At 44.5% G+C, this 23,224-nt stretch overlaps 1 protein-coding gene across 1 annotated transcript in view; it reads left to right on the forward strand.

Moving 5' to 3' along the window:
* The first annotated feature begins 2,271 nt into the window (after positions 1-2,271).
* The window catches only part of CACNA2D4 (calcium voltage-gated channel auxiliary subunit alpha2delta 4), a 115,308-nt gene continuing 94,355 nt past the window's right edge, over positions 2,272-23,224 (forward strand). Inside the window, exons 1-6 of the mRNA XM_055315374.1 lie at positions 2,272-2,447; positions 5,505-5,586; positions 7,318-7,434; positions 8,130-8,189; positions 9,825-9,987; positions 10,355-10,486. Of these exons, the coding sequence (XP_055171349.1) occupies positions 2,272-2,447; positions 5,505-5,586; positions 7,318-7,434; positions 8,130-8,189; positions 9,825-9,987; positions 10,355-10,486 (730 nt within the window). The remainder of the gene's footprint in view (positions 2,448-5,504; positions 5,587-7,317; positions 7,435-8,129; positions 8,190-9,824; positions 9,988-10,354; positions 10,487-23,224) is intronic.

The following is a 23,224-nucleotide window of genomic DNA, read 5'->3' on the forward strand; positions in this document are numbered from 1 at the left end:
TGTTTCTCTCAGGACAGCTGATTAGGCACTTGTAGGGTGAACTACCTTAGCAGATCTTTCAAAAGACATCACATTAGAACAGCAGTGTTTTCCTTTACAAGAACTCGAGGTCTTTCCCAACAAGTCTGAAGGGCTGGGTGGGGTCCAGGCCACTACTGCATCTGTGAAATGAGCAATATGAGCACAGGTAGAGTTTTCTTTCAAAGCAGCTTCCACGCTTAGCACACTGGAGGCAGTCAGAACCTTCAATGAGCAGATGCCAGAAAGGGGGTGAGGGGCCAGGTTCTGTGGGGTCAGAAGCTTGCATAATTTGGGGGTGGTTATTTGCAGTAGAAAAGGAATACAAATTATAAATATAAAAGTAGACATAAAATGAATATTTAGAATAAAAATAGCTCAAAATAATACATTTTAAGGTGATGAATACCACAAAAGTCATAAACCCTAGAAAAATTACGGATTCTTCTTATTTATTAATGGCCCCACATGCCCATGTAGCACTTTTTTCTAAATTTGCTATGATTTGTAATCCAAAAAAGATGGAAAACTCATCTGAGATTAGGCATTCACAGGAACAATTCAAATGCATATAAAAAGTTGCTGCCACATTAAATTGACCAAATAATCATGCAACCAGATTACTCTGATGCTACACACTGACTTATTGATGACTACGTGTAGGAGTTTTGTCACTAAGAACACTTGCTTCTTCAGGCATTTCTCTGCGTTGGTGGCAATCCGTGTGCCATTTCGCTGGAACCAGCAGATTTCATCAGGACATCATCAGACACCCTGAGAGGCACTCTGATCCACATCCGTGCACCCTAAGACTTCCCATGCTGTGCTCAGGTGGCACCACTATCAGACCGGACCACAGACCCAAGGATTGTGGCCAAATTCTGTTTTGTGTAATCCCCATCAAAAGAGAAGAAAACATAGGACGTGTTTGTAATTACATACATTCAACATGAACTACTTTCCTAACCCGAGAGAACTGTGTTGGCCGGGCCTTGATCAGAACCACAGCCTCTGCTGGTGATATTACTGGCCTCATCTTCAGAAGAATCTGCCCAACTAATTTCTGGCTCAGTGTGCTCCAAACCGCATTCTTCCTTGCCCTCCCACATGCTCCCAACAGGGGGTGCTGTGGGACATTCACCCCGGGACAACCGAAGGCTGCCCCTGTCCTGATGCGTAGGGCTGGCCCTGGCAGTAATAAGAGTGTTTCTGGAAGCCATTCCGACACCCAGATGCTTGCAGATAACTTGTCTAGGCAAGGAAGTGGCAATGAGCTACAGAAATATATCCCTCTAAGCTCAAATTAAATGTTACCCCAATTCAATTTAGCTGGATCCCCAAAATGCCCACAGGCACTCAAACATCACCCAAGGAACAGAAAATGAGACAGAGAAGTTGGAATGGAAAGAGGCAGAGCTATTAACCGCTTGTAGTTGGACTATCTTACTTCAGCATGTATTACAGAAACATTCGGGGGGATGGGGGTTGGCGTCCAGCTTCCCAGCAAATACGTGCCCCAGCATGTGCGGGCCGTGGGGGCCAGAGGGTGTTGACATTATCGACAAATTCGTCAAAGGCAGCAGACTTGGAGACATGAGTCCCAACTCGGTCACCTAGCCTCCCTCAAGGGCCCCCTGAAAACAGGGATGGTGACACTGACCTCCCAGGACGACTCTGGGGTTTAACACGCCAATTTATTACATCTCCTGGTAAGCAGGAGTGCTGGACAAATGTCTCCTGTTGTTTTCGGATCAGTGTCACTCCTCCCCTTGGGTCCAGAAGGAACAAGTCTACAGGATTGAGTCTGCCTCTTTAAGGTATGAGGTTGTGCTCTGACCCCTAATGAAACAACGGAGCCCTGTCCTCTGGAATCAGGGTAATCCTGCTGAGGTCACTTCTGCACTTCCTCCTCCCTGCTGTCAGGCAGCGGATTAGAGGAGAGGCCAGTGGATTAATGGTTTTGTCACAACCATCCCCATCCCCCGCCCCAGCCACCAGGCCCTCCTGGAGCCTGCTGGTCAGGTGGGGTGGCTCCTCTATGCACAGCTCTCTTCAGGGCAGAGAGAAGCCCCAGTTCCACCAACCATCACAGCCAAGACCAGACTGAAAGCTGGGGAACCCCAGGCTGGCCAGGACTCAGAAGGCAGAAGGCCTGGGGACATCCCAAGGACCTGGGGGACGAGTGGACGGAGCTGATGGTCAGAGGCTGCCCTCTTCTCTCCCTCCCTTCACGCTGAGCCCAGTGAAGACACCATGTGGGGACTCCTGAGGTTCCACCTAGACATCAGCACCCTCCATGGTGGGAGGCCCTGCTGCCAGGGGCCAGCGGCCTGCATCTCCCTGCAGAAGACTGCAGCCATCCTGTGCCTGCTGCTCTGCAGCACCTCCTTGTCCCCCACACGTGGGCAGACCAAGATTCCTCTGGAAACGTAAGCATCAATTTCAGCGCCCCCCTAAACTCCTCTGGCCCTGTCTTCCCCTCCTTCCCCCTGGAGAGCTCCGTCCTCGGCCCGCGGGTCCTACCCCTGACCTCCGGCCTCCCTCAGAGCTCTCCCCTCAGGGCACTGCCTGCTGCCCCCCTTCTCCCCACCTGACTCCCATTCTGGAGCCCCTCCTGCCACCCCTCAGACACCCAAGGGTTTCAGGCACAGCGATCATGAGGGCCCTGCCTCCTCAGGATGGCAAGCAGCACACCTCGAGCACCTGCAGGCCTGAGGGATGCTCCTTCCAGGATAATCGCTGTGATTAGGCCACTGGCAGTGGGAGTTGGGCTGGCTCAAAATGATCAAGGACTTGTGAGGAAATTTGACACCCTGAGAGGGTAAAGTAGTTTTAAACTGGCTCATGCAGCGAGGAACTGAGTAAAATCAGACTTTGGTCGTATTAGTCTTTCCTTTCTGCCTCCTTCCAGGCCCCCTGTCACTCAGACCAGCTCCAAGAAAAAATAATCTGCTGTCAGTCATTTACACTTTAGTATAAAGTTTAATCGGTGCATGACCTCCCTGGGAGTGTCTGTTGTTCAGGCTTTTGCTCTGGCAGTCCCATTAAAGAAATCCCTGATATATGTGGGGAGCAGACACCCTAGAATAAAGGGGGCAGCTCGCTCAGGCCATACCTAAGTCCAAGACGCTCGAGTCCAGTATGAGAGTCAGGCTACCAGAGCCACCTGTCAACCTAACGTCTTAACAGAAGTGGGGACCCAGAGGCTGAGCAATGCATGCTGTGTGTGGCTTTGTGGAGCAATGGATTTCAGCAGCACTGCTTACATTGGGTTTAGAACCTCTGCTTTGCACCGTGCTGTGCAGTTGAGCAAACATGCTCAGAGACGTTAGGTGACCTGCCCAGGTTCACGTAGGCCGGAAATGGAAGTGCTGCAATTTAAACTCCGCTCAGTCTGACCTATGCTTCCCCCACCACTGGACTCTAAGACTAACTGTTGCTGAGGGAGATGTTGAGAATACTTTTCCACCCCCAGAACAGACATGGATTAGCAGGAAAAGGAGAAGGCCAGGAATAGGCTGAGTGCTGAGTCAAGGGGGCTGGGATCCAGGCCTTTGTTGTGGAGAACCAGACTGGACCATCTAAGGAGAAACCTCGACAGCTGGCTGAGATTAATGGCCTCAAACCTACCCGCCCCTATGCCCGCCCTCTCCCCTGGAGCCAGTCCTCCCCTCGCCCCTGCTCAATCCTTCTCGGTCACGTCTACACCAATGACTGCCTCTCCCTTGTGCCTAGCCATGCCCTCCCTTCCCATGCAGCTCTCAGCCTCCACCAGCTGCCCAGGCTTCTACTGCCCTCCCAAATTCGCTCCCACCAAGACCTCCAAAGATTTCCTCCCTGCACGATCCACTAGGCACCCCTGGCCTCATCTCCCTAGACTCCCTTTTTTTTAAATCTCCATGCCTCAACTTCCATAACAATGCGCCCTCCTGGGTCTCCTTGGGTCCCTGAATTAACCTTCTGTTCTCCTCAAGCAATCCTTTCCCTCTGCCTGCCGCCTGAGATTGGTGTTCCCCAGGGTTTATCCTCCACTCACAGCTCTCCTCATGCTACACACTCTCCTTGAGAGAGCTCATCTACCTTCAGAATTTCAACTCTCACCTATGTACTAATGACCCTCCGCCTTGCCTCTACTTCCTAGACTCACGTATGCTTTGCCTATGGACAGCTCTTCCTGAACATCATGTGAGGTTTTAAATTCAAGTGTGTGTGTCTTTCAAGATATAATGCAATTGGTCCCTTCTGGAGTTGCACAGTGCACAACCTGCCCTATAGCACTCAGTAGGCCTGCAACAAGAACCTCGCATTCTACATAATCCAAGAGACACTAGATACCTTCCACTCTTCCCAACTTTTTCCTCTCAATCTTTCTGAGATTCTTAGTTTTATTCAATAATACCATCATCAGCTCAACCACCCAACCTGGAAATCTGAAGTCATTTCTGACTCCTCCAAGCTCTTCTATACTCTCTGCCTGGAAATCTCTTCCAGATCTCTTTGGCAGGCACAACTCTCCCAAACTTCTAACACAAAATTCAGATCCCACTTGTCCCAAGAAGTCTCCTGGCACCACCACTACCCCTCCCCAAACTTTGTTGGCACCCCTTCACCTGCAAACACGTATTATGCTATCTGTTTGTGGAGGAGTAGCCCTCTAACTGAGGGTTTTACAAAGGCAAGGACTATGATGTGGCTCCAGTGCTATATACAATAATTGGCACATAGTAGGACCTCAGTAATTATTGGTTGAGTGACTACATGAATGCAACCTTGACAGGATTATGTGGACAAGCTCATTTTGCTTTATCTGGAGATGCTCAGATGAGGTCCTGTGTACTCATCCCAGGACACCACCAGCCTGCCCAGGTGGCAGGATCTTGATGCATTTCCAGGGACCGATGAGAGAGGTCAGGGCTTCTCCATGAGGCTGCCTGCACCCAGGGTAAGGAGTGGCCTCCTCACGTCCTCCCTGCCTGGCCTGCTCTCACCTCCACAGAAGCAGCTCAGAGCCTCTTCCTCTGCCCCAGCCTCGTGTCCCCTCTGAAGTTTCAACTGAGGTTTTGGTAGCCAGTAGTGACCTTGAGCAGGACACCCTGAAGAGCCATTGAGAAGTTTCAGTAGGGTCAAGCAGTTCCTGTTTCCATCCTCTGGGTACTCCCCACCCAGGCCTGAGCCTGTCCACAGGCTCTTCCCCTTCTCTCCTCTCCATTCCCCCCTCACAAATCAGAACCCTTGGGAGCTTGAGGTCAAGCTTTGCTTCCCTGCTCATCGGTCCTGCCCCCTTAGGGCAGCCGCTGAGCCCTCGAAGGGTCCTCTTGATCTCCTGTCCCAATCAGGAGGGATGGTGCATCCATGTATATATGTACATCTCTAGATATTATGTGTGTCTCTGTGTGTCTCAATGGGTGTCTGTGTGTGTACATAGTTGTTTTCTATGTGCATGTGTGTGTGCATGTGTATAAACACGTACTTTCGTTGCCCGGCAGAGTGAAGCTATGGGCAGACACCTTCGGCAGGGACCTGTATAACACTGTGACCAAGTACTCAGGCTCTCTCCTGCTGCAGAAGGTCAGTAACCCTCTTCCAGGCACTCACAGGGTGGTGAGGAAGCAGGCAGCCAGGGACTTCCTCCTGGTAATGAAGCAGAGTCCTCTAATTCCTAAATGTCCATGCTGTAAGGGGTCTTAGAGATCATCTAATCCATTCTCCTCATTTTCAGAATGGGAAACTTAAGGCCCAGGGATTTGCCCAAGTCACAGAGCAAGTCAGCGGGGGCAGTACGGTGGAGTGGCCAAGAGCAGAGTGTCAGCTCAGATCTTCCAGAAGCTGATGCCAAGATGGAATTAGATGGGGAAGAGATTTATTTGGAGGATTCTGTGAAGGATAAAGGGAGAGGGAGCAGGTGTGAGCAGAGTGGGATGCAGACCTAACATCTGTGAACGGGGATGGGGAGGAAGGTGAAGGAGGTAAGCTCCCTGTGGGAGCTGCTTGGCTGGTAGTAGAGTGAGCCTCCCACTCACTTCCCTTATCTCAGGACCTCCAGCCATGTCCTACCCTGGAGGACGCCCACAGGGAGCCCTAGCCAAGGTCTAGTGACCCTGGCTCCTGGGCAGGAAGCAGGGCCTTGTGGACAGGGCGGTCGATGCACCAGCTCTGCCTCGCCTTTATTGATTAATTGCCTTATTGCAGATTGATACTGAGCCTGTCCTCTCACTGGATTATAAACAATCTCATTTTCTCTGATATTTGTAACTCGCAGACCGGCTTTAATAATGGCCTGCCATTCTCTATTATTACCATTTGCTAAGAGCTTTACATTCACGATTTCATTCTCACCACAATTTCATGAAGTGAGTACAATCTTCACCATTTTCTAAATGTTGCTAAGAGCAAAGCTCAGGCTTTTATGCCTGCCCGGGACCACACTTCCTCGGGTCACAGGGGCTGGAGGCAGTAACAGGGCCAGCGTGAGCGGCTTCCTGTCCCACGGCCCCTGCAGGCAGCTGCAGCAATGACAGCCTGAACCCACTTCCGACCCACGTGGAGCTTCCGCCCTATAAAGCGCCATGTCGTTTGATTTTCTCATTTGTGCCCTCCAACCCTGGGTGAGAACGACATCGCTGTGATGACGTGGCCGTTTTTAGTAAAAGCATTCTAGAGTGTGCTCTTAAGCCACGCAAATGCCACATCTCATAGTTGAGTTCACCGGTAACTCGCCTGAGGTCACAGAGCCACTAGGTTGCCACATGAGGTCATTAGACATTAGTGACACACAGTAGCTGAGAGTTTATATCTCCTGTGAATACTTGCAGCTGCTGCTAAGCTCTGCCCAGGCAGTGAGCGTTACAATTCACATGGGTGTGGGCAGGGGCACGCATCAGCAGGGCTGATACCATGGGGAATCACAGAAAGATGAACTGATAGCTCATAGACCCTGTGAGCAGCCCCAGAGAGGCACCATCAAAAAGTTGGAAATCGGGGAGACCTGGGCCATCCCAGGTCTTCTGTTCACTGGCTGTGTGACCTTGGTCAAGTTTGTTGACCTCTCTGAGCCTCAGTCTTCCCTTTTAAGGATATTAACCTCTATGTGTCCAGAGTTCCTGGAACATAGAGAACTTTGATAAGAGGCAGCTATTAATGTTAGTGGGGGAGATTATACAAGAAGAGGAGGATCTGTCCTTGCCTCTAGTTGAGTCAACAGGACTTCACAGATGTGAATGCAGTAGTTGAGGGGATGGAGGCCACATGCAATCATGTATAAGACAACAGGTGCCCATCTCTCCCACTTTCCTTGCACAGAAATACAAGGATGTGGAGCCCAGTCTGAATATCATGGAGGTGGATGGCTTAGAGCTGGTGAAGAAGTTCTCAGAGGACATGGAAGCCATGCTGCGCCGAAAAGTAGAGGCTGTCAAGGTACTCTAGGTTCTGTGATTTGTCAGGGGAGGGGCTTCTGCCCCAGGTCCCACAACACATTAGGGTTCACTCTTAGTGTGGTAAGTCTATAGGTTTTGACACATGCATCTACCATTATAGATCATACATAATAAGTTCACTGCCCTAAAAAATACTGTTTCCTGGCTAATCATCCCTCCCTCCCTCCCTCCCCACAAAACCTGGCTACCACTGATCTTTTTACTGTTTCCATAGCTTTGCCTTTTCCAGAATATCATGGGATGTAGGATATAGCCTTTTCAGACTGGCTTCTTTCACTGAGTAATATACATCTACCTTTTGGCCATTGTTGAGTAGTGTTGCTGTAAACAATTGTACACAAATTAATGTTTGAGTACCTCTTTTCAGCACTCTTGGGTATATTCCTTTTTTTTAAGATTTTATTCATTTATTCATAAGAAACAGAGAGAGAGAGAGAGAGAGAGAGAGAGAGAGAGGCAGAGACACAGGCAGAGGGAGAAGCAGACTCCTTACAGGGAGCCTGATGTGGGACTCGATCCCCAGACTCCAGGATCATGACCTGGGCGGAAGTCAGACGCTCAACCGCCAAGCCACCCAGGTGTCTCTCTTGGGTATATTCTGAGCAGTAGAAATTTTTGAAGACCTGCTGGTCTTGTTTTGCCTATTCATTCTCCTTTCATGTTCCCCTCCTGCAGAATCTGGTAGAGGCTGCTGAGGAGGCTGACCTGAACCATGAATTCAATGAGTCGCTGGTGGTGAGTCCTCCTGCTTCCACAGCTGCTGCTGGGAGGGTATAATGACCAATGGCCCAACCCCCACCAAGGACCAGGGTCACCTGAATACAAGATATGGAGGGGTGGAGTAGGGGGGAAGGCCAGAATTGTCTTTTATTGTGCACAGGATTTATATGAACCTATTATAGTTTGATTCTGAAATCCATTCAGTCTTTTGAGAAGAGATTTATGGACTAGGTAGGAGAAACAACTATCAAGACTTGGAGGGGGGTGGGGCAGGGGACAGAGTGGCAAGCTACCCATTCTACAAACATTTATTGCCCAACCACAGTGCACTAGCTTCTGCAAAGATGAAAAGTCAAGAAACTCATAGACTAAATACCTCTAGCATAAGGCATGTAACAGGTCCATGAGAGTTGATATAACTCTGTTTACAAGAACACAGAAGTTCCCTGGGGCAGAGGCTCAGAAACCCCTGCAGACAGGATGGCATTAGGGCCAGCCTTGGGCTGAGGGGAATCTGAGCAGGAAAGGCATGGAGAAGCTGAGGGAAAAGAAAAGACACTGAAATAGGAAACAATAGATTGATGAGATTGCTAATGGTCAGCTCTGTATGTCCAGGGGATCGTGAGGTAGAAAGTGACTATAGACAGATAGAAATCTGGCCTCAGCTCAGCCTAGAATGGCACATATTGAAGGATTTGAGCAGGGGAGGGACACAGCTGGATATGTGCTGTATCCAGTAGATAGTATCTTGCTGTCAGCAGAGTTGTGGCCTGGGGTGGAACATAGGGGTGTCCTAAGGGGGCTGTTCAAGATTTAAACCAGGTGTGGAGGGAGGGTGGAAGAGGGTCTGATTATGGCCCTAAGTGTGGTAATCCAAGTGGACCCTCCAACACTGCATGTTAGTACCAGAGAACACGCTGGTAGCTCCTCAGAGGGTACGGGAGGGGGGCACCCACTGGTGCTGCCTCAGGCCCAGGTTGCATGCTGTTTCTTTTTCTTTTTTCTTTTTTTAAAATATTTTATTTATTTATTCATGAGAGACACAGAGAGAAAGAGAGGCAGAGACGTGGCAGAGGAAGAGGCAGTCTCCTTGCCGGGAGCCCAATGTGGGACTCAATCCTGGAACTCCAGAATCATGCCCTGAGCTGCAGGCAGACGCTCAATGGCTGAGCCATCCAGGCATCCTTGCAGGCTTTTTCTTAAAGAGAGATGCCTCACCTTTCAGGGCTCATCATTCCAGGTCCCTAGGAACCTCCCCACGCTGGAAAAAAAATCGATGGTACCCATGAGGCTGTCACTGTCTCTTTACCTCACCTTGGATTTCTGGCTGCCTGTCTCTGGCTCTCATCGAGTCATACACACACATGCTCAACAGAGTGGGGAACTGAAGCAATCATCTAGACAATTTATATATAAAAAACATTTGAATCAACCAAGAACTCCAATATCTGGATATGTACTGTCTGTATGTGTGGTGCAGATTACTGCCTGAATTGTTCATAGATGTTGCTGGTCTGGATGCTGTCAGTGTGTCTGACCCTGTCTCTCATGTCAGAGTCCTCTGACCTGCACCATTTCTCTTTCTCTCTCTCACCCTGTGGGTCTCTTGTGTCCACGCCGGCTACCCTACTTGTTCCTGTCTGCCCCTAGTTTAACTACTACAATTCTGTCCTGATCAACGAGAAGGATGAGAATGGTGACTATGTGGAGCTGGGGGCTGAGTTTGTCCTCGAGTCCAATGCTCACTTCAGCAACCTGATGGTGAACACCTCCATCAGCAGCGTGCAGCTGCCCACTAATGTGTACAACAAAGGTAGCTCCCCGACTCACCCTGTGACTTGGCACTCTTTCTGAACAGTTTGTGCTTGCTAGGTGGTACTGTGCATTTTAATGCTTTGCTTCCATTTTCCTGAGAAGCCCTGCAGGGTGTAAATGGATTCTCCAACCTCCTTGACTGAGGAGAACAAGTAAAAGGATTCTACACAAGTCAGGGCTGGGAGAAAACTCAGTGTTACTGGAATGGAGGGTGTGAGAGTGGTTCCAAGTGCAGCATAATAGGCAATTATAAATAAAATCACTGCAGGTTGGGCTGTGTGTGTGTGTTCAGTGGGTGAAGAACTGGTCATTGTTGCTTCTGACTTAGTTTCCCCAGTAGTTCCTTCTATAATCTCTCCCTTTAGACCCAGACATTTTAAATGGAGTCTACATGTCTGAAGCCTTGAACCCTGTTTTTGTGGAGAACTTCCAGAGGGACCCAACACTGACCTGGCAATATTTTGGCAGCTCCACTGGATTCTTCAGAATCTATCCAGGTAGGGACTTTGGGAGGCATCTCCGTGGTCTTCTGGGCTTTTCTGGGAATAAGGCAATTGAGGCATTGAAGATGGACTCTGGCACTCAGACCCCCAGTGAATGGAAAGCATCTAACTGAAAGCATCTCCAACCCCCATTTTGACACTTCACAACATGTTAAGCACATTTACAATAAATAGCTGATAAATGAATGAATGAACGAATGAATAAAGCTATCAAACACTATGGTAACCAGCCAAATGCCCACATTAAACTCTTGTCCCATGAAAAGCACTATGGAAAATGCAAAGTAAGATAAAACAAGTCTTGATCTTAAGAAGTTTATATCCTAATTAGAGAAATAGAGTATACTCACTTGAAGTGCTCAACAGCAATGCAGAAAGTGTCACAGATTAGTATGTGATTAGTGGCCACCTTAATAGGTGACATGGGAAAGCTCCCTTGCCCATCAATAAAAATAGGAAACAGAAACATCTACCACAAGGATTGCATTCTGCTCCAACCCATTTTTGTATTTTAGCACACTGCCAGTAAAGTCTTGAGGTTGCCCTGTTTTTCTAAGTCAGGAAATCAGAGAAATCCTAAAGGAATCCTTTGTGTCCCCAGTCTGGAAAAGCCAGTTCCTCCACAGAAGCCTATAGGGTTCCCATTGTCAACATAACCTTGTTTCTCCATCCCATCCACAACCAGTCACTGGTTCTTTTTCTGCTCTCCAGAGCCTCAGTGAGCAAGCTCATCCCTCTTCTATGTAATAACCCTTCAAATGCTTGAAGACAACTCACATGCCTCCTGGGTCTTCTCCGGGGCAGAATTCCTGCAAATATTTCTGTCACATCAGGGCTTCCAGAGATATCAATTTGTATGCAAACAATGCAAAGAAGGGGGCAATTTCTCACACCCATACCCACATTTACAGATATGTGTCAGCCCTCAAGTGGACAGGGTTGGGTTGACCGTAATCCTTGATCATGGTATGCTGTTCCCATGGGTCCTATCTCGATTTATTTCATTCTACTTTTAATTTTTTTAATAATATAATGAATACTTGTATATACATCACCAATACAAAAACTAGAATGTTAACAAACCTCTATCTACTTAATAGGCTCCTCCTCTGATCTGCCCTTGACCCCAACCTGCCCCAAATCCCACCCTCCCCAGCTAACCAGGTAATAGCTATCCTGCACTCTCAACTTATCCCTCCATTTGAATTTTTTGGCTGTCTGCTTATTTAGTCTTATCTCATATTGACAAATGCACATACACATCCACTTAATATATTAGTTTGTTTCACTCATTTTTGAAATTTACTAAACTGGTTTTATGTTTAGACTCTCAGAGCTTGCTTTTTCATTCAGTATTATACTAGCGACATTCATCTGGGTTGTCACATATATCTGTACTTTGTCATCTTTGTTCCTGTATCATATTCTTGGGGGCCAATATATCAGTTTATTCATCCTCCTCATCCTATCTGGGTTGTTTGCAATTTTTGTTTTTCTTCTCTGTTTTTGTTTTGTTTTGTTTTACTTTTAAGAACAGTATTGCGGGATGAGCACTGGGTGTTATTCTGTATGTTGGTAAATTGAACACCAATAAAATTAATTTATAAAATTAAAAAAAAAAAGAACAGTATTGCTATGAATGTCCTTATCATGAGTCCTGAGACATATTGTAAGAGCTTCTCTTGGGTGTATACCTAGGGATGGAACTGCTAGATTCATAACTGTTCAGCTATGGCAAGAAAGTGCAAAATTGTTTTCCAAAATGCTGGCACCAATGATATTCCCACCAGCCATGAGTAAGAGATTCTGTTGATCCACATTTTCTCAAACCATGGGTATTGTGAAATGTTAACCATTTTTTATAATAACACTTTAGTATAAAATGGTGCTTCACTGTGGTCTGGCATTGCATTTCCTCTTCCACTTGTGAAGTTGAATGTCTCTTCATATGTCATTTGTTGCATGTATTTCTTCTTCTGTGAAATGCCTATTATGTCTTCTAATTGTTTATTGCCTTTTCTAATGTTAACCCAGCTTCACATTTTTATGAAAACCTAACTCAATCATAACAAATTAGTCTTTTATGCATTGCTGGATTTAGTTTGCTAGTATCTTGTTTAGGATTTTTTGCATTGGTCAGTGAAATGGTCTTGTAATTTCTTTTTCTGATACTGTCTTTGTTTTTCAAAATTATACTAGCTTCATAGAATAAGCTGGCAAGTATTCCCTCTTTTTCCAATTTTTAAAAACATTTAAATAAGTTAGAGTGATTTTTTTTTGCCTTGAAAGCTTGTAAGGATTCATCTATAAAACCATATAGACCTGGGATGCCTGGGTGGCTCAGTGGTTGAGCATCTGCCTTCCACTCAGCGCATGATCCTGGAGTCCCAGGATCGAGTTCCATATCGGGCTCCTTGCAAGGAGCCTACTCCTCCCGTCTCTGCCTCTCTCTCTCTGCCTTAAATCTTAAAAAAAAAAGATTTTATTTACCTATTCAGGAGAGACGCAGAGAGAGGCAGAGAGAGAGAGAGAGGCAGAGACACAGGCAGAGGGAAAAGCAGGCTCCACGCGGGGAGCCCAATGTGGGACTCGATCCTGGGACTGGATCATGCCTAGCTGGAAGGCAGGCGCCAAACCTCCGAGCCACCCAGAGATCCCCCAAATAAAATCTTAAAATTAAAAAAAAACAAACAACATATAGACCTGATGTTTTCTTTATGGGAAGATTTTAAATTTTAAATTACCATTTCATTATGTTTAATACTTGCAAGACTAATAAGATTCTCTTATTAGAATATACTAATGTATATTAATAAATATACAATGTCCAATTTTCCCAGCACCATTTATTGAAGAGACTGTCTTTCTTCCAGTGCTAGTATATTTGTTCTTCTTATTTGGGTAAAATACTTTTTCTAAGATTCCATCCATTTTGTCTTAATTTTCAAAACTATTTCCAGAAAGCTTTTATTCTATTATCTTTTTAATCTCTTCTGTATCTATAATTATTTCCCCTTTTTATTTATAGTATTATTTTTTCCTTCATCATTCCACCACTCGTTTCTCTATTTTGTTAGTCTTTCTCAGGAATCATCTTTTGTCTTCATAAACTGCTCTCTTCTTTGTTCTCTGTGTCATGTTTCAGTTCTGACTTTATCTCCTCTTCACCATTTCCTTGGGTCTGTTGTTCTTCTTTCTTTTTTTTTAAATAATAAATTTATTTTTATTGGTGTTCAATTTGCCAACATACAGAATAACACCCAGTGCTCATCTTGTCAAGTGCCTCCCTCAGTGCCCGTCACCCATTCACCCCCACCCCCCGCCCTCCTCCCCTTCCACCACCCCTAGTTCGTTTCCCAGAGTTAGGAGTCTTTATGTTCTGTCTCCCTTTCTGATATTTCCTACCCGTTTCTTCTCCCTTCCCTTCTATTCCCTTTCACTATTATTTTTATTCCCCAAATGAATGAGAACATACACTGTCCTTCTCCGATTGACTTACTTCACTCAGCATAATACCCTCCAGTTCAATCCACGTTGAAGCAAATGGTGGGTATTTTTCGTTTCTAATGGCTGAGGAATATTCCATTGTATACATAGACCACATCTTCTTTATCCATTCATCTTTCGATGGACACCGAGGCTCCTTCCACAGTTTGGCTATTGTGGACATGGCTGCTAGAAACATCGGGGTGCAGGTGTCCCGGCGTTTCATTGCATCTGTATCTTTGGGGTAAATCCCCAGCAGTGCAATTGCTGGGTCCTAGGGCAGGTCTATTTTTGACTCTTTGAGGAACCTCCACACAGTTTTCCAGAGTGGCTGCACCAGTTCACATTCCCACCAACAGTGTAAGAGGGTTCCCTTTTCTCCACATCCTCTCCAACATTTGTGGTTTCCTGCCTTGTTAATTTTCCCCATTCTCACTGGTGTGAGGTGGGATCTCATTGTGGTTTTGATTTGTATTTTCCTGATGGCAAGTTATGCAGAGCATTTTCACATGTGCATGTTGGCCATGTCTATGTCTTCCTCTGTGAGATTTCTCTTCATGTCTTTTGCCCATTTCATGATTGGATTGTTTGTTTCTTTGCTGTTGAGTTTAATAAGTTCTTTATAGATCTTGGAAACTAGCCCTTTATCTGATATGTCATTTGCAAATATCTTCTTCCATTCTGTAGGTTGTCTTTTAGTTTTGTTGACTGTATCCTTTGCTCTGCAGAAGCTTCTTATCTTTTTTTTTAATTTTTTAAAATTTATTTATGATAGTCACACACACACACACACACAGAGAGAGAGAGAGAGAGAGAGAGAGAGAGAGAGGCAGAGACACAGGCAGGGGGAGAAGCAGGCTCCATGCACCGGGAGCCGGACGTGGGATTCGACCCCGGGTCTCCAGGATCGTGCCCTGGGCTAAAGTCAGGCGCTAAACCGCTGAGCCACCCAGGGATCCCCAGAAGCTTCTTATCTTGATGAAGTCCCAATAGTTCATTTTTGCTTTTGTTTCTTTTGCCTTCGTGGATGTATCTTGCAAGAAGTTACTGTGGCTGAGTTCAAAAAGGGTGTTGCCTGTGTTCTCCTCTAGGATTTTGATGGATTCTTGTCTCACATTTAGATCTTTCATCCATTTTGAGTTTATCTTTGTGTCTGGTGCAAGAGAGTGGTCTAGTTTCACTCTTCTGCATGTGGATGTCCAATTTTCCCAGCACCATCTATTGAAGAGACTGTCTTTCTTCCAGTGCATAGTCTTTCCTCCTTTATCGAATATTAGTTGACCATAAACTTGAGGGTCCACTTCTGGATTCTCAATTCTGTTCCATTGATCTCTGTGTCTGTTTTTTGTGCCAGTACCACACTGTCTTGATGACCACAGCTTTGTAGTACAACCTGAAATCTGGCATTGTGATGCCCCCAGATATGGTTTTCTTTTTTAAAATTCCCCTGGCTATTCGGGGTCTTTTCTGATTCCACACAAATCTTGAAATAATTTGTTCTAACTCTCTGAAGAAAGTCCATGATATTTTGATAGGGATTGCAGTAAACGTGTAAATTGCCCTGGGTAACATTGACATTCTCACAATATTAATTCTGCCAATCCATGAGCATGGAATATTTTTCCATCTCTTTGTGTCTTCCTCAATTTCTTTCAGAAGTGTTCTATAGTTTTTAGGGTATAGATCCTTTACCTCTTTGGTTAGGTTTACTCCTAGGTATCTTATGCTTTTGGGTGCAATTGTAAATGGGATTGACTCCTTAATTTCTCTTTCTTCAGTCTCATTGTTAGTGTATAGAAATGCCACTGACTTCTGGGCATTGATTTTGTATCCTGCCACGCTGCCAAATTGCTGTATGAGTTCTAGCAATCTTGGGGTGGAGGCTTTTGGGTTTTCTATGTAGAGTATCATGTCATCGGCCAAGAGGGAGAGTTTGACTTCTTCTTTGCCAATTTGAATGCCTTTAATGTCTTTTTGTTGTCTGATTGCTGAGGCTAGGACTTCCAGTACTATGTTGAATAGCAGTGGTGAGAGTGGACATCCCTGTCTTGTTCCTGATCTTAGGGGAAAGGCTCCCAGTGCTTCCCCATTGAGAATGATATTTGCTGTGGGCTTTTCGTAGATGGCTTTTAAGATGTCGAGGAATGTTCCCTCTATCCCTACACTCTGAAGAGTTTTGATCAGGAATGGATGCTGTATTTTGTCAAATGCTTTCTCTGCATCCAATGAGAGGATCATATGGTTCTTGGTTTTTCTCTTGCTGATATGATGAATCACATTGATTGTTTTACGAGTGTTGCACCAGCCTTGTGTCCCAGGGATAAATCCTACTTGGTCATGGTGAATAATTTTCTTAATGTACTGTTTAATCCTATTGGCTAGTATCTTGTTGAGAATTTTTGCATCCATGTTCATCAGGGATATTGGTCTATAATTCTCCTTTTTGGTGGGGTCTTTGTCTGGTTTTGGAATTAAGGTGATGCTGGCCTCATAGAACGAATTTGGAAGTACTCCATCTCTTTCTATCTTTCCAAACAGCTTTAGTAAAATAGGTATGATTTCTTCTTTAAACGTTTGATAGAATTCCCCTGGGAAGCCATCTGGCCCTGGACTCTTGTGTCTTGGGAGGTTTTGATGACTTCTTCAATTTCCTCCCTGGTTATTGGCCTGTTCAGGTTTTCTATTTCTTCCTGTTCCAGTTTTGGTAGTTTGTGGCTTTCCAGAAATACATCCATTTCTTCTAGATTGCCTAATTTATTGGCATAGAGCTGTTCCTAATATGTTTTTAAAATTGTTTGTATTTCCTTGGTGTTGGTAGTGATCTCTCCTTTCTCATTCATGATTTTATTGAGTCTTCTCTCTCTTCTTTTTAATAAGGCTGGCTAATGGTTTATCTATCTTATTAATTCTTTCAAAGAACCAACTCCTGGTTTTGTTGATCTGTTCCACAGTTCTTCTGGTCTCGATTTCGTTGAGTTCTGCTCAAATCTTTATCAACTCTCTTCTTCTGCTGGGTGTAGGATCTATTTGCAGTTTTTTATCTAGCTCCTTTAGGTGTAAGGTTAGCTTTTGTATTTGAGTTCTTTCCAGTTTTTGAATGGATGCTTGTATTGTGATGTATTTCCCCCTCAGGACTGCTTTTGCTGCATCCCAAAGATTTTGAATGGTTGTATTTCATTCTCATTAGTTTCCATGGATTTTTTTAATTCTTCCTTAATTTCCTGGTTGACCCTTTCATCTTTTAGCAGGATGGTCCTTAACCTCCACGTGTTTGAAGTCCTTCCAAACTTTTTGTTGTGATTTAGTTCTAATTTCAAGGCATTATGGTCTGAGAATATGCAGGGGATGATCCCAATCTTTTGGTATCGGTTCAGACCCGATTTGTGACCCAGTATGTGGTCTATTCCAGAGAAAGTTCCATGTGCACTTGAGAAGAATGTGTATTCAGTTGAGTTTGGATGTAAAGTTCTGTAGATATCTGTGAAATCCATCTGCTCCAGTGTAACATTTAAAGCTCTCATTTCTTTGGAGATGTTGTGTTTATAAGACCTATCAAGTGTAGAAAGTGCTAGATTGAAGTCACCAAGTATGAGTGTATTATTATCTAAGTATTTCTTCACTTTGGCTATTAATTGATTGATATATTTGCAGCTCCCACATTCAGGGCATATATATTGAGGATTGTTAAGTCCTCTTCTTGGATAGATCCTTTAAGTATGATATAGTGTCCCTCTTCATCTCTCACTACAGTCTTCAGGGTAAATTATAGTTTATCTGGTATGAGGATGGCTACCCCTGCTTTCTTTTGAGGACCATTTGAATGGTAAATGGTTCTCCAACCTTTTATTTTCAGGTTGTAGGTGTCCTTCTGTCTAAAATGAGTCTCTTGTAGACAGCAAATAGATGGGTCCTGCTTTTTTATCCAGTCAGAAACCCTGCGCCTTTTGATGGGGTCATTAAGCCCGTTCACGTTCAGAGTTACTATTGACAGATGAGTTTAGTGTCATCATGATATCTATTCAGTCCTTGTTTTTGTGGATTGTTCCACTGGACTTCTTCTTAAAGGGGAATTTTAAGAGTCCCCCTTAAAATTTCTTGCAGAGCTGGTTTGGAGGTCACATATTCTTTCAGTTCCTGCCTGTCTTGGAAGCTCTTTATCTCTCCTTCCATTTTGAATGAGAGCCTTGCTGGATAAAGTATTCTTGGTTGCATGTTCTTCTCATTTAGGACCCTGAATATATCCTGCCAGCCCTTTCTGGCCTGCCAGGTCTCTGTGGAGAGGTCTGCTGTTACCCTAATACTCCTCCCCATAAAAGTCAGGGATTTCTTGTCTCTTGCTGCTTTAAGGATCTTTTCTTTATCTTTGGAATTTGCAAGCTTAACTATTAAATGTCGAGGTGTTGAACGGTTTTTATTGATTTTAGGGGGGGATCTCTCTATTTCCTGGATCTGAATGCCTGTTTCCCTTCCCAGATTAGGAAAGTTTTCAGCTATGATTTGTTCAAATACATATTCTGGCCCTCTGGCCCTTTCGGCGCCCCCGGGAACCCCAATTAAATGTAGGTTTTTCTTCCTCAGGCTGTCGTTTATTTCCCTTAATCTGTCTTCATGGTCTTTTAATTGTCTGTCTCTTTTTTCCTCAGTTTCCCTCTTTGCCATCAACTTGTTTTCTCTGACACTCACTCGTTCTTCCACCTCGTTAACCCTCGTCGTTAGGACTTCTAGTTTGGATTGCATCTCTTTCAATTGATTTTTAATTTCTGCCTGATTGGATCTAAATTCTGCAGTCATGAAGTCTCTTGAGTCCTTTATGCTTTTTTCTAGAGCCACCAGTAGCTGTATAATAGTGCTTCTGAATTGGCTTTCTGACATTGAAGTGTAATCCAGATTTTGTAAGTCTGTGGGAGAGAGGGCTGTTTCTGATTCTTTCTTTTGAGGTGAGGTTTTCCTTGTAGTCATTTTGCTCAGTGCAGAGTGGCCAAGAACAAGTTGCATTGGGAAAAGGAGAGAAAGAAGGAAAGAAAAGAGAAAAATAAAAAAGGAAGAAAAGAAGAAAAAAAAAGAGAAGAAAGAGAGAAAGAAAAAAAGGATGGGGGAAGCAAACAGAAATCAAAAAGGAAAAAAAAAAAAAAACCCACGGGGGAGTATCTTCTGATTCTGTATACTTTAAGTCTCTTGACTTCCCCTGGAACTTTCCAGTGCTGCTTGGTCAATAATTTGTTTTTCCCTTGTCCTTCTAGCTGGTCTTCTGGGGGAGGGGCCTGTTGCTGATTCTCAGGTGTTAGCACTTGGGGGAACTGCTCTGCCCCCTGCCTGGTGCAGGGCTCACTGGGGGTTGTTTATTCCGTGAGGCCCCAGGAGGAACAACCCCAGTGGTGGGGCCAGCTCTGGAGCCCTGGTGTCAGCTCCCGCAGTAGCTCCGGAGCTCTCCGTCTGCAGGGCCTGGAGGCTCCGGGGCGGGGCTGCTGATCTGCTCAGCTCAGGGCAGGAGTGTCCTCGCTGTCCTGGGCCCTCCCGGCCTCTGCCTGTCCCGGGGGAAGCCGGGTCCTGGGCTGTGTCCCGGCTCCCAGTGCTCCGGGGCCTGCGCTGTGGGATTCGCGCTCCCGCCCCGCAGCCCCCTCCATGGAGCCGCCGCCCGACCTCCTCTGATCTGCTCCCGGGTCCGCGGTGCAGCCCTTAGGGAGCTCGGCGCACTCTCCCGGGCGCAGGTGTCTGTTAGTGTCCCCGGGAGCCCGAGGGCATCCCCGCCCTCCTGGGTCCTGCTCCAACTCCCTGCGGGCCCCTTTCCGCCCGGGAAGGTTGGTGCAGCTCCTGCTCCTCCGGGACGGGGCTCTCCTGTCCTGGGGACACTCGCCCCGGCCTCAGCCCGGCTCCTCGCGGGGCCCCTCCCCCTCGGAGGCCTTTTGTTTCTTTATTTCTTTTTCCCCGTCTTCCTACCTTGATAGAAGCGCGAACTCTTCTCACTGTAGCATTCCAGCTGTTCTCTCTTTAAATCTCAGGCCGAATTCGTAGGTTTTCAGGATGATTTGAAGGTTATCTAGGTAATGTGGTGGGGACAGGTGACCTGGGGACCCTACTCTTCCGCCGTCTTGCCTCCTTCATCTGTTGTTCTTCTTTCTAACTTAGCTTTAATTTTTAGCGTTTCTTTGTTTCAAAAATAAGCGTTTATGGAGAGACCTTGGCTCCAGCAGCTGTACTTTTGCTGCATCTCACAAGGTGTAATTAGTAGCGGTTTTAAAAAATTTTTAATTTTGGTAAAATACATATAACATGAGGTTTATCACCCTAACTTTTGAAATGGAATTATCATTGATATACCTATTATATTAGATTTGGTGTGCAACATAATGATTCAATATTTTTAAACATTACAAAATGATCACCTTGAAAGCTCATTATCCTCTGTGACTATACAAAGTTATTGCAATATTATTGACTATATTTCCTATGTTGTACATAACATCCCTGTGACTTACTTATTTTATAACTAGAAGTTTATATCTTTTAATCTCCTTCACCTCCTTTGCCCATTGCCTAATCTCGTTACTTCTGGCAACCACTCGTTTGTTCTCTGTATCTATGAGTCTGTTTGTTTTGACTTGTTTGTTCATTTGCTTTTTATTTTTATTTTTATTTTTTTTAAAAAAGATTTTATTTATTTATTTATTTATGAAAGACACAGGGAGAGAGAGGCAGAGACATAGGAAGAGGGAGGAGAAGCAGGCTCCATGCAGAGCCCGATGTGGAACTCAATCCCGGGACTCTGGGATCATACCCTGAGCCAAAGGCAGATGCTCAACCGCTGAGCCATCCAGGCATCCCTGTTCATTTATTTTTTAAATTCCACACATGGAATCAAACAAATATGGTATTTGTTTTTGTCTGACTTATTTCACTTAGCATAATACTCTTTAGCTCTATCCATGTCATTGGAAATGGCAAGATTTCATTTTTTTTATGGCTGAGCAGTATTCCATTGTGTGTGTGTGTGTGTGTGTGTGTGTGTGTGTATACATTGTGTGTGTATGTATATAGGTCACATCTTCTTTATCCATTCATCTATCAGTGGATACTTAGGTTGCTTCCATATCTTGACTATTGTGTTAGTGCTGCAGGAAACATAAGGCTGCATATATCTTTTCAAGTTAGTGATTTTTTTATTTTCTTCAAATAAATATCCAGAAGTAGAATTGCTGGATTATATGGCAGTTCTATTTTTAATTTTTTGAGGAATCTCCATAATGTTTCCATAGGGACTGTGCCAATTTATATTTCTATCAACAGTGCACTAGGTTTCCCTTTTCTCCTCATTCTTGCTGGCACTTGTTATTTCTTGTCTTTTTGATAATAGCCTTTTCTGACAGGTGTGAGGTAGTATCTTGTTGTGGCTTTGGTTTGCATTTCTCTGATGAGTGATGCTGAGCATTTTTTCATTTATCTGTTGGCCATCTGTACATCTCCTTTAGAAAAATGTCTTAAAAAAAGAAAAGAAAAATGTCTTTTCAGGTCCTCTGCCTATTCTTCAAGCAATCAGGTTGTTTGCTTTTTTGTTGTTGAGTTGTATGAGTTTTTTTTACATATTTTGGATATCAACTCCTTATTGTACATATCATTCGCAAATATCTTCTCCCATTCAGTAGGTTGCCTTTTATTTGTTGATGGATTCCTTCACTGCAAAATTTTTTTACTTTGATGTAGTCCCGTTTTATTTTTGCTTTTGTTGCCTTGCCAGAGAAGACCTATCAAAAACATTGTTTTTTTTTTCATTTGTTTTTATTGAAGTTTGATTTGCCAACATAAGTATAACACCCAGTGCTCATCCCATCAAGTGCCCTCCTCAGTGCAAAAACGTATTGTTAAGACAGATGTCAAAGAGCTTATTGCCTAGGAATTTTATGGTTTCACATCTTATATTTAGGTATTTAATTTATTTTGAGTTAATTTTTTTACATGGTATGAGAAAGTGGCCTAGTTTCATTCTTTTGCATGTGTCTGTCCAGTTTTCTCAGCACCATTTATTAAAGACACTGTCTTTCCCACCATTATGTTCTTGCTTCCTTTGTTGTAGATTAATTGACCATATATAATTATGGATTTACTTCTGGGCTTTCTGTCTTGCTCCATTGATCTGTATGTCTGTTTTGTGCCAGTGCCATACTCATTTGATTACTACAGCTTTGTAGTATAATTTGAAATCAGAGTGTGATTCCTCCAGCTTTGTTCTTTCTCAAGATTACTTTGGCTATTTGGGGGTCTTTTAAGATTCCATACCAATTTTAGTATTACTTATTCTAGTCCATCCTAACCACCTTTAAGTGTATGATTCAGTGGCATTAAGTACATTAATGTTGTTGGGCAACTATCACCACCATGCATCTCCAGAACTCTTCATCTTGCAAAATTGGAACTCTGTACCAATTTAAAAAATAACCCACCATTCCCTTTTTCCTTCCAGCCTCTGGCAACCACCATTCTACTTTCTATCTCTATGAATTTGACTAACTCTAGGGATCTTGTATAAGTGGAATCCTAGAATATTTGTCTTTTTTGACAGGCTTATTTAACTTAGTGTAATGTCCTCCAGACTCATCCATATTGTAGCCTGTGTCTTGTTGTGCCCAAGATTAGTATCCGAGAAACCAAGGAGCTGACACCAATGCAAACACACGAGGGTTTATTTACAAGTGCAAGCGGAGCAGGGACTTGGACCCCAAGGTGGGTTCCAGCTTAGTTTTATGGGCTGGTCTAGGGGACCTCCAGGAAGGGAGGAGGAATTTCTCAAGTTCTGTTTACATTCTGATTTGGGGCTTTCAAGGGCATTAAGCTCTGTTCTCATTCTAATATGGGGCTTCCTGCCACTGGCTTGAGCTTTGTTCTCATTCTAATATGGGGCTTTCTAGGGCGTTAAGTTGTAAGCTGTTTTTTTCTTGTAACTGAAGTAAGGTAAATTTCAGCTCTTATTCACAGGGGCCTGAGATGGCTATACTTGTGCTAATGCTGAACTTAAGGTGGAATGGCCTTAATTTTCTTGGCCTCCACAGTCTGAATTTCCATCCTTTATAAGGCTGAATAATATTTCATTGTATAGTGGATCAAATTTTGTTTATTCATTCATCTGTGGATGGACACCTGAGTTGCTTCTACATTTTAGCTACTGCAAACAATGCTACTATGAACAGGGACATACAAATATCTTCTTGAGACCCTACTTTCACTTATTTTGGATATGTCCTGAGAAGTGGAATT

The sequence above is a fragment of the Nyctereutes procyonoides genome, unplaced genomic scaffold (genome assembly GCF_905146905.1).
Source record: "Nyctereutes procyonoides isolate TBG_1078 unplaced genomic scaffold, NYPRO_anot_genome, whole genome shotgun sequence".
NCBI classification, from domain to species: Eukaryota; Metazoa; Chordata; class Mammalia; order Carnivora; family Canidae; genus Nyctereutes; species Nyctereutes procyonoides.